Genomic DNA, 17,817 nt, shown 5'->3' on the forward strand with positions numbered 1-17,817 from the left:
ATATTAACAAAATGACAAATAAAAGATGACAAACAAAACATATTATATACTTATTTGGTGTAACAATATATACCCAATTTTCTTATTTTCTCCCCCTTTTTCCAACTAGTCAAGAAACACCCACACGTATCATGTATCTATCACCATTTTAGTAGCTTTCATGTACGACTCTGTTCAAAAGATATTAAAAAAAGAATTTCATGTATGACTACTTGATATAGACCAGCACAACTTGCCATACACAATTGACTTATTTACTCATTTTCTGAATGGATCTTCAAGAATTGCAGCCGATTGCTCTCAAATAGTTTCACACTCATTCATCTCTATCTTCTCATCTCCCTCACCAAACTCTTCACCTCTGCAACAATGGCGGAAAGTATACCCGGATTCATGCTGTTCTTAACTCTCGCCTTTCTCATCTCCCTTCGATTTTCTGAATCCACTGTGCCTCCACAAGAAGGTAAGCTAATTTTTCTCGAATATTATATCAAAAACCCCGTTTTTCTAATCTCACGAACATGGGTTTCCAAACTCTTGATTTATTTCGCCTTCAAATATTAAATTATTGTTTCTTCAAGAATCTTGATTTGCATGCCAAGAAGCAGTTAAGAAGATGGGAGTTGAAAATTTTCTTGGATTTGGGACAATTTCGACCTTTTCTACAAATCCAAATCCAAAAAGTTATCTTTTATTGCAACTTTTAAGAGTTCATACGAATCTTTATAAGCCAAATAGTACATCTTTTCATGATTGAAGGTTTGTTGTTATTGGGTATGATCTAGGGAGTAAACTGAATCCAATGATTATTAAACTAAATCATTCAAATCCCACTTATGAGTAGTTTGACTTTTGTATTTTTACTAATATATACCTCTAAAATCTTTCTTGTAAACTTTGGGTTATAAAAGATATGATTTTTTTTTTTTTTAATTTTTTTTTTCTTCTAATTTGATTCAGTGGTAACTGTCTCAAACATTCTTGCTGACATGAATGCAACAAGTTGGAGATTTAATGGTGAAAGTTGCAATCTTGAAATGATTTTTCAAGTCCCAAGATTATCAAGTGAAGCTAATGCAAGCATCGGATGTGATTGCAACATTGGAAACAATACAGATTGTCATGTCGTAAGGATGTATAAACTACAAAGTCCCTTCTTTTTTTCTATCAGTTTTTATAAAATAAAATATCATTATTTGGTTATAATCTTTAGTATAAAATCATACATTTAATATTTTTCATGTATGCAGCACACACAAGTGGTATAGTCTTGATGGGATACTTTCGCCTGAAATGGCAAAACTTCCTTACCTTCGATCATTGTAAGTCTTGTTTTAGACCATGTGAAATCTCTTTTTTACCCTTTAGTTAGTTAAGTTGGATTTAACAAAATTGGAAGTATTTTAATTTATTCGTTCTATATGCATTATGCAGTGATGTTGCTTACAATTACTTACAAGGCACAATACCACCTGAGTGGGGTCTAACACGGTTGCAAGACATGTAAAATCTCTTTTTTACCCTTTAGTTTCATATATAATCTTTTGTTTATGAGAACTAGAAGTTGAGAAATCTTTATGTCTATCCTTCCATTTGCAGTTCGATTCTTGGAAACCGTATCTCCGGGGCAATCCCACCGGAACTAGGCAATATTACGACTCTCACAAGGCTGTATGTGAAATTCCTTTTTTACCCTTTAACTTTTGTTTTCTGGGCAATTCTGACATTTTACTATAAGGGTCGAATTCTTTTTGCTTTTCTGGTTTGATACACTCATATTTAGTTCAAATTCTTGTTCAGGGACTGTGAAGCAAACTATCTTTCAGGAACAATACCACCCGAATTAGGGAAATTATATAATTTGAAACATTTGTAAGGCTAGCTGTATAATTTATTTATTTATTTATTTTACTTTTTAAGAAAAAATTAGTTATTTACTGAAATTATTAATTTTCAGGATGTTGTCCTCGAACCGGTTTACAGGGAGGCTGCCGCCGGCACTTGGTCAACTAGGAAACCTAACAAATTTGTAAAATGTTTGACTTTATTTGGTTTTGCAATTATTTTTCTGGACAAATTAAATTGAAATTTTTATTTATATTTTCTATTATTTTTTGTATAATACAGTAGGATAAACGAATGCAACTTCAGTGGGCCCATACCTGATTTTATACAGAATTGGAAACAGCTTAACAGATTGTAAGATGTTCTTTTTTTGTAATATGTTACTAGTCAAGTCGTCCAATTTTATTATACACCTTCAAACTGTTTTAACATTATTAAAATTAATTTTACTCTATTTTAAATCTGTGTGAAAACAATGCTACAACAACTTGAACAACTTGTTTATTGTCCTTATTATCGGTTGTCTTTTTGTGCTTAAATTTATATTACAAAGTCATAAATAAATATCCTAATATTCGGATGTTTTTGAAGAGAAATGGTGGCGAGTGGACTCACTGGACCGATTCCTTCAAACATAAATCTTCTCGAGAGCCTAATTGATCTGTGAGTTGACTCACGGGACCCACTTGTTATTTCGTGAATTTTTTTTCCTTATTTTTCTTAAATTTTGTTTAGTTATTAGCTCATGGTGACTCTTATTTTGCAGGAGACTTGGTGACATAACTGGTCCCTCTCAGCAATTTCCTCCCCTTGAAAATGCGACAGCATTAATAAGATTGTATGCATGCAGATAATTCTCAAATTTTGTACTAAATCGTGTATATATTCTGACATTTTGTTTATAAATTTAGGATCTTGAGAAATTGCAACCTTTCTGGAGAATTACCGGATTATATTTGGCAAGTGAGAGAACTCGAATTGTTGTAAGTATATGCTAAATGGGTTTCGATTCGATTCTTTTGATTCTCCATGTTATGTATAAATACTTTTTAATGACTTATTTTCGTTAATGAATTTAATATATAGGGATGTAAGTTTTAACAATTTAGTAGGGGGAATATCTGACAGCGTCCTTGGGAGGAGCCTACGATACGTGTAAGTCATAAATATACTATATACTATAACACTAACAGTCACAGTCACAATCACAGTCACAGTCATATTAAAAACCTTAACCAAGTGATACCATCTTAAATAGGTTTTTAACCGGTAACATGCTAAGTGGAGACATACCGGATGAGTTGTTGGTAAACGGGGCTGCTATGTAAGTTTATTTGGTGAATATTTAGAGTAAATTACATGAATGGTCCCTATGGTTTAGGGTAATTTGCGCGCTTGGTCCCTAACTTATTTTTTTAACTCGGAAGGTCTCTATTGTTACTTTTTGTTACACGTTTGGTCCCTACTGTTTGTTTTTGTTACACGCTTGGGCTCTGTCTTACTTAAAAAAAACTATTATTTAAATAGAGAAAAATGGTAGGGTAGGTAAGGTAAGGTAAGGGAGGTGGAATTTGAGGTGTGTTTATTTAAATAAATTAAAAAATCAAGGGAAAAATAGTCTTTTTAGGTAAGACAGGGACCAAACACTTAACAAAAAGAAACAGTAAGGACCTTCCGAGTTAAAAAAATAAGTTAGGGACCAAACGCGCAAATTACCATAAACCGTAGGGATCATTCGTGTAATTTACTCGAATATTTATGTTAAAAGTTTGTCATGCATTCTTTGCTATTAATTAAGAAATTATAACGTTTTATTTGACTAATGTACATGGTTCAGTGATCTTTCCTACAACAATTTTACATGGCAAGAACCTAATCAACCCTCATGCGAACAAAACACGTAAAGACTTCTCATTCAGGCTTTCTCAAATATACAAGTCGATCTTTTGCTTGTTTTATGTATAAATTTATATGTTTTTTTTTATTTTTTATATAAAGTAATATTCCTTTGTTGTTATATTAGGAATACATACGTAAACTTGTTTAGAAGCTCTTCAACCGGAAACCCAATGTAAGAATAAGATAATGTCCGACTTTTCGTTGGTTTTCCTATCATTTATATATCCTTTTCATCCTCCTTTTTTACACATGCATTGATCATGTCTATATGATTTTATTTTTTTCAACAGACAAGATGTGCTTCCATGCAAGGAGGATACCACATGTCGTAGATGTAAGTTTTATTGAAACATCCATATATAGCTTACATGATTAAGTTACTTCCAATTAAGTATGATTTTATATCATATTAATATGTTGATTCTCATATTGTTTTATGGCAGATGCGTGTTCGGTGCACGTTAATTGTGGTGGGAATGATGTGACAGTTAGAGAAAGTAACGGGCAATCGGTTCTTTACAAAGGAGATGCTGACGTGGATGGTGGTGCAGCAAAATTATATGAAAGTGACAAAAATTGGGGATTTAGTAGTACAGGAGACTTCATGGATGATAATGTTTATCAAAACACGCGATACGTTGAATCTTTGCAAGGAAACACGAGCTTACCACAACTGTACACAACCGCACGTCTATCACCAATCACGCTCACTTACTTCAGCTATTGTTTGGAAAACGGGGAGTATTTGGTTAATCTGCACTTTGCAGAGATCGTATTCATTAACGATACTACGTTTAGAAGTCTTGGTCGCCGGATATTTGATATTTATATTCAGGTAATACAATCTGCTATCTGTTATCTGTTATCTGTTATCTATTATTTATTATCTGCTATCTGCCTATTTGTTATCGCTATCTCTGTCTCTTTGTAGTTATCTCTTTCTAATTATCTTTTATCTGCTATCTATTATCTGCTAATTAAGTTGTATGCGATATAGGGACAACGGGTAAAAAGGAATTTCAATATTCAAGAAGCAGCTGGTGGGTTTGGGAGGCCGGTGGTTGTACCGTTCAATGCTAGTGTGACAAATAACATTTTAGAGATACGGTTTTATTGGGCAGGTAAAGGAACGACCCGTTTTCCTAGAAGAGGAGTCTATGGACCTCTTGTATCGGCTATTGATGTTGACCCATGTATGCACTTCAAATATATAATTCATGATTCATCACAAAATTCTCCTCATTTGGTTATTGAATGGTTTGTGCATGTGTTTTTTTAATGTTGTGTAGACTTTAAAACTTGTTCGGAAGGTGGAAAAAAGAAAAACAAAGTTGCGGTTTTTATCGGTGTTGGGGTTGCTGTTCCATGTCTTGTATTGTTGTTGATTTTGATCATTTTGTGGCGGAGAAAAAGTTTCAAAGGGCGAAATAGAGCCAATGACAAAGGTATGGATTTGTCTTTAATCTTTAATCAATTTGATTAAATCTTTTCTCATGAATTTGTTTAAATAACTTTTTTCATGAACAGATTTTGAAGGAATGTCGATGAAAACAATTTCGTTTTCGTATAAACAACTTAAATCAGCTACTGACAACTTTAGCCGTTCGAACAAAATAGGGGAAGGAGGTTTTGGGCCAGTTTACAAGGTTGTAATCGTAAAACAACTCGTTAATTTATGTGATTATGGTTTTTGTGTTTGTTCACATAACATTTTGTATGATGATTTCAGGGTACGTTGGGTGATGGCACTGTGATTGCAGTGAAGCAGCTTTCAGCTCAATCAAGGCAAGGAAACCGTGAGTTCTTGAATGAGATTGGTGTGATTTCATGCTTACAACATCCGAATCTTGTTAAACTCCATGGATGTTGCATTGAAGAAGATCAATTGTTGCTTGTTTATGAGTATATGGAAAATAATAGTCTTGCAAACGCTTTGTTTGGTGAGTGTCTTCTTCAGGATTCTTGTTAAATGATAGCAAAATTTCCATATTTTGTATCGATAATTTGTTTGTTATTAATACAGAGTCGAAAAAAAGTCTTTTGATGCTGGATTGGGCAACGAGGTTCAAGATATGTATTGGGATTGCTAAAGGTTTAGCTTTTCTTCATGAGGAATCAAGGATCAAAATTGTGCATCGGGACATTAAAGCCACAAACGTTTTGCTTGATAAAGATCTGAACCCTAAAATATCAGATTTTGGATTGGCAAGGTTAAATGAGGAGGAGAAGACTCACGTTAGCACCAGAGTTGCTGGAACGATGTAATCCTTCAAATCCGTGCAAAATAGTCTGACAAATTTGGTTATTTAAATAGTTATTTAATGAGATCTTGATCATTATTTGCAGAGGATACATGGCACCTGAGTATGCACTTTGGGGTTACTTGAGCGATAAAGCAGATGTTTATAGCTTTGGAGTCCTGGCGTTGGAGATTGTCAGTGGAAAGAAGAACAACAGTTACGTTCCAATAAACGATTGCATTTGTCTTCTAGATTGGGTATGTTTCGGATTTTCATAGTCAAATCCAAAATTGAATTGAGTTTACTGAAATTTATCTGTAGATTCAATTATTCTCTGAATCGATTATGCAGGCTTGTCGATTGGAAACGAGTAAACAATACGAAGAGCTTTTTGACGAGAGATTAGAGTCGAGAATCAATAAAGAAGAAGCGGAAACCGTGGTGAAAGTAGCGCTTCTGTGCACAAACGGTTCTGCGTCGGTGAGGCCGACGATGACGGAGGTTGTAAGTATGCTCGACGGGAAAACTTGTGTGCCGGAGATAATTCCGGAGTCGAATGAATACTCCGAAGATCTGAGATTCAAAGCGATGAGAGACTTTCGACGTGAGATGAAAGGTCAAAACAGTTACAGCGGCGGTCAAACTCAGACGACTATTCCGACAGGTACGAATTATTCTTTGACGTCTTCTGATGATCAGTTTGAGATCCAATCCGTCGATACCAGATCCTACTGAAGAAGATTGAGGTTCGAATTTTTCGTTTTTGGTTGAACACATATTTTTTAGCAATTAGGGTTTAGATTGTTGGCGCAATACAAAAACACGATCAATTTGAATTTGTGTGTTGTTTCTTGTCTTGCGAGTAGCAAATGGTTTGAAAACATGTCATTGATGATCCGGGGAGAATGGATCACGGCGTCACAGGGCGGCCGGCGGAGACTCTTGTTCCCTCCGGCTTCACATTTTTTTTGTATATTTTATATAATTTGTATAAATCTTAACGAAATAGGCAGCTGTATACTTGTATAACTTGTGTATTCTTATACAAAAAATAATGTTTTTTAGTTTCTCCGAGTAATTAATGAGTGTTAAACTATGAATCATCGAATCAATAGAGTAAAAGAATAATGATTTCAAAAGATAGTATAGTTTAGACCGTATATATTTAGTTAATTATGTTTATTTTTGTATGTATTTAGTCATTATATATATATATATATATATATATATATATATATATATATATATATATTCACTTGTGTCTTTTTACATTGTATATATATGACTATTAAAAATAATAGTCATATACAAGTAAAAAACATAAATGACTAAATATGTATAAGAAAACATTGATAATTAAATGTAAGCAAAATTAAGCATAAGTGTCTAAATATGTATTCAATCTAAATTATGATACATTTTTAAGACGTTATCTGAAGATTAAAAGAAATAATATGTATTCAATCTAAATTATGATACATTTTTAAGACGTTATCTGAAGATTAAAAGATTATTTCTTACTAGAATGTAGGTAAAATACATGACGAATTATGATTTATTCATATTTTCCAAATTTTAGAACTTTTAAAAATATTCTACGAAATGTAAAATGCTCGGTGTCAATAAAATTTTCCAATAAATTCCTTATCAATGTATAATTGTCGGTCGTATTACTGAATCCTCGACAATTGTAATGACCCAAAATTCTAAATAAAAATTTTATTTTTAAACCGGCAAAATCAATCATTCATTTATTCAATACTCAAATGAGATTCCTAATAGCTCCATAATGGATAAAGTTTCGAATTTTATCAATTAGGATGACCAAAACAACTGTAACGCCTCGTTCCTGGTATTCATTTAAAACATTATTTTTCTTTTTATTTTAGAAGCTACTCGACGAGTCAGTGGCCCTAACTCGTCGAGTAGCAGCGAGTTAGCACGTGGAGTAGGCGTGGCGACTCGACGAGTCCATATTTCGGACTCGGCGAGTCCGCCAGTCTGGATGAAGCCCTAATTTTAGGGAGTGTACCCTATTTAAACACCATTATAGCCCCAAACCAGCCTCCTTCACCTCTCATAGACTTATTCCCAAAACCCTAGCCTCCTTAAAGTGTGTGTGAGTGATTTTTGCCCTTGTGAAGGAATCTTGGTGCATTGTTGAGCAAGAAGAAGAAGGAGAAGGTAGAAGAACTCAAGGAAGAAGAAGTAGATCCAGATTATACTCCTCTTTGGCCATCCTTTCTGGTAATAAAGCTTTCATCTTGGTTATTGTATTGCTAGATCTAGTTTATCCCCAAATTGATGGTTTTGAGCTCAAAAACCCCAAATCCCTAGTGATGAAGCTTTGTAATCAAGCCATTTCTCGGATCTAGCCTCTCTTGAGTTCCAGGAGCTCAAGAAGGCCACCTTTTGGCAGCCATGGCCTTGTTCCAGACAAGTAACCCCCATTATAGCCAAGTTTGAGTGTTATTGCTTCATTGCATCATAGATACACGTAAAGTTAGCAACTTTACGTGTTCAGATTGTCCCAGAAACCTAGATCTATGAATTGGATGCACTGAAACTGATTAGAATCGACTGAATAGAATCTGCATGCAAAGGACTCGACGAGTCCAAGACAATCTTCTTCCCACAATAACAGACTCGACGAGTTGTTCACACAACTCGACGAGTCATAGACTAGACGTGTTCATATGATGAAGGAGGACTCGACGACTTGTTCATACAACTCGGCGAGTCAGATAAAGGTTGACTCGATGTTATTATAGAAGGAGAACTCGTCGAGTCTTCGCTAAACTCGACGAGTAGAGTCGGGAAAGGGAGTAGAAGGAAAGATAGGGACTCGACGAGTTGGCGGCCCAACTCGGCGAGTCAGGTCAACGGATTGTTGACTTTGACCAGGGGTAAAATAGTCATTTTACCCTAAGATTAGTTATCAATGTCTGATTAAGTGTCTTTTGGGAATTGTAGCCGAGGAGTTACCGAAACAGCAGTCAGACTACTCCCGAGGAGCATTTCAGTAGCCAACCTTACGAAGTGAGTTTCCTTCCAGTAGGAACGGGTCTACGGCCACAATATCGGCCCGTTTAGTTAGCAGTAGTTCCGGACTACAGTCTGATGCAGTAGTTCAGTATGCTTGGTGTCTTTGTGATACAGGCATGGGATGTGTTATGTGTTCCGGACTATGGTCCGATGCAGTATGCAGTATATGTGTTCATATTATATGCTATGATTATTTTATGCTATGTTCAGTCAGTTCCGGACTTCGGTCCGATGCAGTTCCGGACTTCGGTCCGATGCAGTGGGCAAGGCCCTAGTTAGTTCTGGACTTCGGTCTGATGCAGTGGGAGGGCCCTAATAGTTCCGGACTTCGGTCCGATGCAGTGGGCAAGGCCCTAGTCAGTTTCGGACTTCGGTCTGATGCAGTGGGCAAGGCCCTAGTTAGTTCCGGACTTCGGTCCGATGCAGTGGGCGAGGCCCAGTATGTGTTTTATATGTTATTGTATGGTATGTGGTAGTTTGGGGGAGCTCACTAAGCTTCGTGTTTACAGTTTCAGTTTTGGTTTCAAGTACTTCAGCTAGCAAAAGGAAGGGCTCGGGATGATGGCATGACACACACCACAGTTTTAGCCTGGGAGTTAGACTCGGATATTTTGATATGATCTTGACACTAGTTTCTATTTGATAAATTTATTACGACATTTTGAGATACACGATTCATGGTTTTATCTTTTAATAATTGATATTATGGTTTAGTAAAGTTTTCAAACAAAAATTTTTGGGTTGTATTTTTGGGATGTTACAAGTTGGTGTCAATACATTTTTCCAATAAATTCCTTATCAATGTATAATTGTCAGTCGTATTACTGAATCCTCGACAATTGTAATGACCCAAAATTCTAAATAAAAATTTTATTTTTAAACTGGCAAAATCAATCATTCATTCATTCAATACTCAAATGAGGTTTCTAATAGCTCCATAATGGATAAAGTTTCGAATTTTATCAATTAGGATGACCAAAACAACCAAGATCTAGTCTTTAAGCCTTAAATGGACCAAAAATGCATCTTTCTCAACTTAATTCATTAAGCCTAAGTCTCCAACCTTCAAATCTGAATCAATATGATGTTTAAGTGGATAAAGTTTCCAACTTTAACCATAACAATGTCACAAACTTTCAAGATCTAAACTTTATGCACTAAAATGACCAAAAAGTGACAAAGTTGACAAATAACTAGATCTATGAAACCAATGAGCAAGTTTGAAGCTTTTTACCTTCAATGGTCTAAAAATGAGGCAAACTTGTTGGATCTATACTTGAACCCTTCTTCCATACACTTTGCCACCACATTGTTCTTCAATATTTCTTCTTCTAAGGGAGAAATAAGCTCATAAATGATGTCAGGGCTCAAAATAAGAGATATGAGGCTAGGGTTTCGAGTTAGAGACTCAAGAGAGTGGAGGTTAATGATAAGAAGGACCCCAAGGGTTAGACACCTTAAAAAATGCTCAAAACCCCGAAATTAGGGTTTTTACATTGTGGAATTACACCATGCATAACTTTGGGTATGTTATGCATACTCCATTAATAACGTGCCTCATCCTCAACATGTATGCCTTGCGTACACCCTGTGTACTACCAAACTCCATTTGTATAACTTCAAACAATCATAACTTCTTCGTTTAACTCCGTTTTTGATGATCCACGGAAAGGTATCGACGATCCTCACAACTCTATCTTGTTAGATGACTAAAAATATCTCAAACTAAAATCCTTAATTTATGCAAGAAGCCCAAAACATTACCTTTTCCATTTTCCCCTCGGCTTCCATCAAACAATCTCAAGTTTAAATTACTTATCCAACATCATACACATCCAATAGAGTCTAAACTCCATTCCATTGAAGCCCAATGCCTCCATTTGATCCATTAATTGTCCATAATCCTAAAATAAGAACTTCTCGAAATAGGATGTTACAATTCTCCCCCACTTAAACTGGATTTCGTCATCAAAATCCGTCTTGGTTGGAATCTCTGAAAATAATGTCAGCTATCCCATGAGCTCCCACAAACCACTTCGAAATCAAGACATCCATACATAAAACTTGAGAGATCACACGAAACCTATAGTTGTCGACAACAACCCAATAACTTGAAAGTACTCGAACGCAACAACTATCTTTCGCTCCCTAACTGTAAAACCTAACTTCCAGAGAAACCACTCAGACCGGAAAACTTCTCAAAAACTGGAGCTACAACTAATTCCATCAATATCCTGAAATGAGAACTTCTCCATTCCATTAAAGCCCCGAACCTCCATTTGATCCATTAATTGTCCATAATCTTAAAATAAGAACTTCTCGAAACAGAATGTTCCATCAATAATGTTTTGTATCAATATTATATTGTAGTTCTGTTGTGTTGACAAAGATGTCAAATGTGTAATTTATGTATTAAGAGATTTTCTAATATATGATCTAAAGTACATATAAAAATTATCAATTATGAAAAAATATTAACATAAATAAATGTTAAATACATTTATTATGGAAATTATGAATTTTTTTCATATTTAATTATGTTAGTATTTCTTATAATTAATGCATTTCAGCTAATATTTATCATTAATTAAATGTTTTTTTATATTTGCCCGCAATTATTATAGAAAATCTCTTTCTTAGATAGCCAGATAAACGTCATTTAATCAGTACGTATGAAAGTATAAGTCAAGAGTCCCATTTGTGTTGGCCTTTGACGACTACATATAATCGGAGTGATGGCTCCAACTTTTGACAACTATGAAAGTCTAGAGGCATGTCGTGGCATCCTAAATTTATAATAATAGAAATTAAATTTTTTTTTTACTTTTCTTTCAAATTATATACTTATCTACTTATGGCTTCAAATATTATTAAATTTTAAAAAATATGTCACTTATACCGTTTTGAAGAAAAGTAGAAAGTACATTGGGGATGTGAGGGGGCCAAAACAACGACACCGGTTTTTTTTGTTAGTTTGGAGCTTTGAGTATCGAGTTTTGAGGATATTTAATTTTTAGGACCGACTATAAAAATGACAGTTTTAAAATACCATCATTTTATTATTAAAAAATAGATAAATTTATTAGTTGCATTTTCTAATATATTATTAAATTAATGTCCTTCTAAAATTTATAGGTTTTTTTTTTCTTTTTTATAGTACGATGTATGCCTTGGAATTTATATATAAAAATGATTTTTTTATGTGAATCCATTTAAAATGTAAAGAGTTTAATGGAACATGAATATGGTATTAGAACTATTAGGTGATTTTTCTCTAGAACGTTTTATACCTAAATTAAAAAAACAAATTTGATGTATATGTAGGAATGTCAAATTTTATATAGAATAAACAGGGTTAGGCCGTGCGTCGCACCCGGTGGAAATGGTAGTTGTTAGATTTTCCGTTAGTATAAAACATTTTGCAGTTTGTCATAATAAGGGGTGTTTGGCTTATTTTTTTTATTTTTTGCGAAGTGCTTATATCAAAAATCCAAAATCTATTTTATGTTCTCCAAAAAAGAACTTTTGGCTCTCAAAAATAAGCCAAACACCCCTAAATAATGCATGTTCAATATATTGAAAATGTTAGGAGACGGAGTGTTTTTCAAAACACATAATATATTTCATTATATTAGGCAACATTAGCACGTGATACAGAGGGAATCAAAAAACTTCATCATAAAAAACTACAAAAAAGGGCCAAAATATACACTGCCTAGCTAGATTAAAACGGGATGGAAGTATACATAAGTTATTCTACGCAAAAGAGATACCCATCCACTTGGTCCATCCACACACTACCATGTTTCAGTCGTCGGCCATGTTTTCGATAATGTCTTGGCATCGAGTGATCGATTTGTCAATCCCTTCCATTAAGTTGAGTAGAGTCGTCATCATGTCCACAACCAACATCCTTGGCTTCATTATAAGAACTTTGGAAAGGGAAGGGGTAGATGCTGCCTCCTTCATCAATTTTTCCTCCAACTCGACGACTAACTGAAGCTGTTTGTAGAGGAGCATTAGAGCGCTCTTAATTTGGCGATCTTGGTGGATGAGGGTTTCTATGACTTTTTGCAGTACTTCGTTGGTCATGTTGTGTGATGACAGAAGAGATTGTTGATGGAATGGTGTGAGTGGGAGTGGGAGGGTTGCCGATAGCTATCTTAATTATATAAGGATATTGCATGTATAATGTATATATGTGTATTTATTGACATTTAATTTATTAAGTGTTGGGTATGGTGAGGAGACCGGTTGTGGTGATTATATATGACGTCAGGCGGCGATCTTAATTCCAGTGCTATTTACGATACATGTTGATCATGACTATCTATTTTGTAGGCTTTTGGTAGTGAAGCGTTTAGTTTGCAATTCTTATTTCTATGGTTCTATTTAATGGATGGATAAGTCCCTTTTATCTTTTAAAAACATAATGTATATGGATTTTATTATGTGTTTTTAGGCTTAATGTATATGAATTTTATTATGTGTTTTTGGGCTTGTGTTACAGTCTTTTTTTTTTTTTTTAAATGTATATCCGTTTTATGTAATGCTTTTTAGGGAAGTTGAAGAGATTTGTTGCTGTATTTATCTAAAAGTTCAATAGGCTGTCGGAGATTTGTAGGTTGAGACTGTTGAGTATTGTCAGTTGTGTTTATGTTGAGTTAGAAGTTGGTAGATTTTTTTTAATTACTCATTTCATATTCGTTTTTTACATATAGCTATTCGAGTTGTTTAATTGTATTAGAAAGTTAATATATAGTAGGATGGTTACAGTTCAATACATAATAATAATAATTATCGCTTCTTTAAAAGGACGTTCTAGAATTTATTCTTTATCGAAATAAAAAAAATTAAAAATATCTAAATTCATAATTTAACATTGTTAATATTAAATATATTATTCACATTGTAAATCTTCATTGGAAAAAGGATAAAAAATATTAATTTCTGTATTTTTTGTTTTTTTTTTATATAAAAAATAAGTTCTAAAAATAAAAAAAAAAGATTAGTTATCTTAGTTCTTTGGTTAATTATAGTTCTCTATTGAACCTCACCCTATACCCTATATAGAATGTAATATTTATCATTTAAAGTAAGATGATTTATTTTTCTTAAACGGGTAGGTATGGGCAACGCGAGTACGCGTTATTCCGACGTGGCTATGTAATAACTGCGGTATAACGCGCTGAACACCGCGCCCGGCTTGCGTTTTTAGCCGTTATGGTATAAGGTGTTACGATGGTAACGCTTGACAACGAGCATGATTTCGACGCAAATTCACTCCAACGTCTATATTTTTGATTTTTCAACCGTTGTAAAACGGTCAAAAATGTAAAAAAAAAATAAAATAATAGATTTTCAATCTTTTTACACCTATATATATACATATACATCAACCTGTATCTTTTATACAAACCCTTTTACTTTAAAATCTTCAAAAAAAAATCTTTTTTCCCTACTATGAATCAAAACCCCAACACTCCTCCTCCAAACAAAAATACACCTCTGCCTCTTGGTTTTGCACAATACGAAATGTACGCGAACATTCTCAACATACAATGCAACTTTTTCAATCTCGCCTCACCCTCACCACAATTCACTACAAACCTTCCACAAAACATTTTCAACCCATTTGCTACAATGCAACAAAATACCACACAACCACAACCCACCCAACAAACTGTACCCGAGACGCAAGCGGGGGGAGAGCGGGAAAAAAACGGCCCAAAAAGGTAGAGGACGAAGGAAAGGGAAAGCGGTTGCGGTGGAGCAATCGGAAGACGAACCTCCTACATGGTGGACCGCGGACGAGGAATACGCGTTGGCGGTGGCTTGGTGCGGGACATCAAAAAATCCAACGCAAGGAAACGATATGCCAAGAGTTGCTTTTTGGGAAGCCGTGATCGTGAAATTTCGTGTCATTTTGAATAAAGATGAAGACTACCGCAATCACGACATGTTGAGTAGCAAGTGGACTCAAATAAGCAAGAAGTGCACCAAGTTCAATTCCATTTACAACAAACTTTCATCGCACAAGCAAAGCGGTGCGACCGATTTTGACGTTTATAGAGCGGCGAGGGAGCAATATCATGTCGAGACCGGTCACGTTTTTTAGCACGAAAAAATTTGGGAGATTGTGAATGAAGACCCAAAGTGGAATAAAACAGACACATTTACGGAACAACAATCGAAGAGGTCGTGCGGCTCGGGTTCGGTCGATGTTTCGGACGCACAGACGAACATCGACCTCAATGCGGACACGGATGAGATACCGGACGACTTGAACGACCTTGAAGAGATCTCCCCGCCTCGACGACTGATAGGCCGCGACAAAGCGAGGCGTGCTCAACGGCACGCGGATGAAGCCGAAAGTAGACGACGAGAGCAAGCCGAAATGAAACAAAAATTTGAGAGCACAACGAAATCGCGCGTAAAAGATATGAGTTGCAACGGGATCATTTTGAGTTCATACGTCGTGAAGCCGAGGACGATCGTATTGTGAAAGATTTGGCAATTCTTCAAACTAGCGAGGATAATTTGCCACCGAGACGGTTGGAGACACTCCGAAAAATGAAGACGAAGATTGAGCAGAAATATTTAGACGAAGATTAGTGTTTTTTTTCGTTGTAATGTTTTTTTCGTTGGAATGTCGTTTTATGTTTTTTCGTTGTAATGTAGTTTTTAATTAGTATTTATTTTAATTATGTGTTATTTAATTTATATGTTTTTTTAAAAATTATTATGACATAAATTAAAAAAATAAAACAAAATAGAAAAATGGGAATTACAAACATAAAAAAAAATAGAAATGATAGGTGTTATTACATGTTATTTGGTGTTGCCCATTTCCACCTTGGGTGTTATAGCACCAAAAGTATGAATAGGATAATGAGGTGGACATTTTGGGTGTGATAACATGTAATAATATGTTGTCCACACCCAACAGCCTTATGCAATAAGGCTGCTGGCAATGGTATCATACATCAAATTTGTCAACGAGTGCATCAAAAATCGACATAAGTTATATACTTGTCATACCATTTTTTTTATAAATAAATTATTTTAAAAATAATCAATTTAACCAACTTAATTTAAAACTATATTTTCATTAAACTTCAATGAAAAAAATAGAATTTAAAAATAAAAACATGAAAATTAAAATTACCAAACCTAGATAGACCTAAATGATATCTTCATCGGAAATTGATTGTTCAAATCATCGACCGGTTTCGCATTAAGATCGATGTGGTTGGCGGTCCAAATATGTTCCGTCACGTCTCTACGAAGAACATGATGCATCTCAACATCATAAACTATTGCCCTTCTCGCCAAGTACTCCGCACTTTCAACCTCAAAAGCTTGTGTTGGTGGAACGATCTCGTTTTCGTTATACTCATATATTGCATTTCCTTCATCTTCGAGAATCATATTATGTAATATGATACAAGTATACATCACATCACTCATTTTCATATCCTCTAAATAAGGCACGTGATATTTAAGAATATGCCAACATTTTTCAAAGTACCAAATGCCCGTTCAATATCCTTTCTCGCCTTCTCTTAAGCTCTCATAAAATTCAACATTTTGCCATCATTTGAACAAGACAGTGACTTCACAAAACAAGCATGTTACAGATAGATCCTGTCCACAAGATAATACGCGTTCCTATACGGTGTTTCAGATACTTGAAAGGAAGAATATGGTGCAGTCTCTTTATACATGTCGTCAAATAATGGAGACATGTTCAAAACATTAATGTCATTGAGGGAACCAACAGAACCAAAGAATGCTGCCATATCCACAAATCCCGTGAGGCCACCGTTTCAAGTATAATGGTAGGATAACCATGATCGCCTCAAGTATATTGGCCTTTATGGGTGTTCGGACAACAACTACATTCCCAGTGGACGCAATATAGGCTTCCCAACATTCTAGAGAAGTCGTGTACATTTGAATGATGAGCATACAACTGTTGGATGTCACTATAAGTAGGTTTGCGCAGATATTGTAGACCATATAATCTCATGACATACTTACAAAATTTGTGAAGACTTTTTTGTGTAGTACGTCAAGTGGCATATGCTAATTGACGAAGTGTAGCAGTGCATTTTTGTATAGGAGTAAAACCATGTAACACCCGGTTTCCAAATTGGATTGATTTAGGGCTTCAAGGAGTCAAAGGCATGGTTTTTGGGTAAAACCAAGGCTCACAACATGAACCATAGAAGGGTAACGGTGTGAGGAGTAATTAATTGAAGATGCTGAATTATGTTGAGTTCACGACGTGAGCAATAAGAGCTCACGACGTGAGATGTGCTACAGCCCAAGCCCATGATCTTTTAGGGTTTCCTTCGTATTTAAACCCCATAAACTTCCTTCTAGGGTTAAAAGACAACCTCATTCGTCCCTTAACTCAGAAAAAACCCTAACACTAGCCTCTTATTGTGATTCTTGAGCTTTTATGTTATGGATCTGAGTTTTTTGGTGTTTTGAAAAAGAAGAGAACACCATTGAAGCATAGTTTCAGCTTGGAATACCCATTTGCAACCTTTAGCTACCCTTTTGGACCAATGTGAGTAATCAATATCCAAATTTATCCAAATTTTATGTTTCTTTGTTGCTAGATTTAAGATTGTATGCATGATCAGCCATGGTTTTAGTGTTAGAGTGTTGGGACTCCATAAAGTTGCAACTTTATGGGTCCTTAAGGTCCTTTGGTGCTTGTATGTTATGGATCTGAGTTTTATAGGATGTTTGAATTCATGCTTGTGAAATTATCTCA

The 17,817-nt window shown here is 34.9% G+C and overlaps 1 protein-coding gene across 1 annotated transcript; it reads left to right on the forward strand.

Annotated features, from left to right (window-relative positions):
- The first annotated feature begins 236 nt into the window (after positions 1 to 236).
- Positions 237 to 7,048, forward strand: LOC145125678 (putative leucine-rich repeat receptor-like serine/threonine-protein kinase At3g14840). The gene is made up of 24 exons (XM_079061104.1): positions 237 to 463; positions 961 to 1,135; positions 1,251 to 1,322; positions 1,435 to 1,503; positions 1,600 to 1,671; positions 1,801 to 1,872; positions 1,958 to 2,029; positions 2,128 to 2,199; positions 2,437 to 2,508; positions 2,612 to 2,683; positions 2,757 to 2,828; positions 2,932 to 3,000; positions 3,104 to 3,169; positions 3,683 to 3,745; positions 3,869 to 3,916; positions 4,035 to 4,078; positions 4,188 to 4,579; positions 4,742 to 4,937; positions 5,034 to 5,189; positions 5,272 to 5,390; positions 5,474 to 5,684; positions 5,768 to 6,005; positions 6,091 to 6,241; positions 6,336 to 7,048. Exons 1-24 carry the CDS (start codon positions 370 to 372, stop codon positions 6,717 to 6,719), a joined length of 3,051 nt encoding a protein of 1,016 aa, XP_078917230.1. The 5' UTR covers positions 237 to 369; the 3' UTR covers positions 6,720 to 7,048.
- Positions 7,049 to 17,817: the final 10,769 nt, after the last annotated feature.

The sequence above is a fragment of the Lactuca virosa genome, chromosome 7 (assembly GCF_052849685.1).
Source record: "Lactuca virosa cultivar CGN04683 chromosome 7, Lactuca_virosa_CGN04683_v6, whole genome shotgun sequence".
Lineage (NCBI taxonomy): Eukaryota > Viridiplantae > Streptophyta > Magnoliopsida > Asterales > Asteraceae > Lactuca > Lactuca virosa.

What these genes read in the sequence shown, in the direction of transcription:
- LOC145125678 (XM_079061104.1), top strand. Translation starts at nt 370, where the DNA reads ATGGCGGAAAGTATACCCGGATTCATGCTGTTCTTAACTCTCGCCTTT. An exon ending in GATTGTCATGTCGTAAGGAT is followed by an intron (nt 1,136 to 1,250) that starts GTATAAACTACA and finishes TCATGTATGCAG; the next exon opens with CACACACAAGTGGTATAGTC. An exon ending in CTAGGAAACCTAACAAATTT is followed by an intron (nt 2,030 to 2,127) that starts GTAAAATGTTTG and finishes TGTATAATACAG; the next exon opens with TAGGATAAACGAATGCAACT.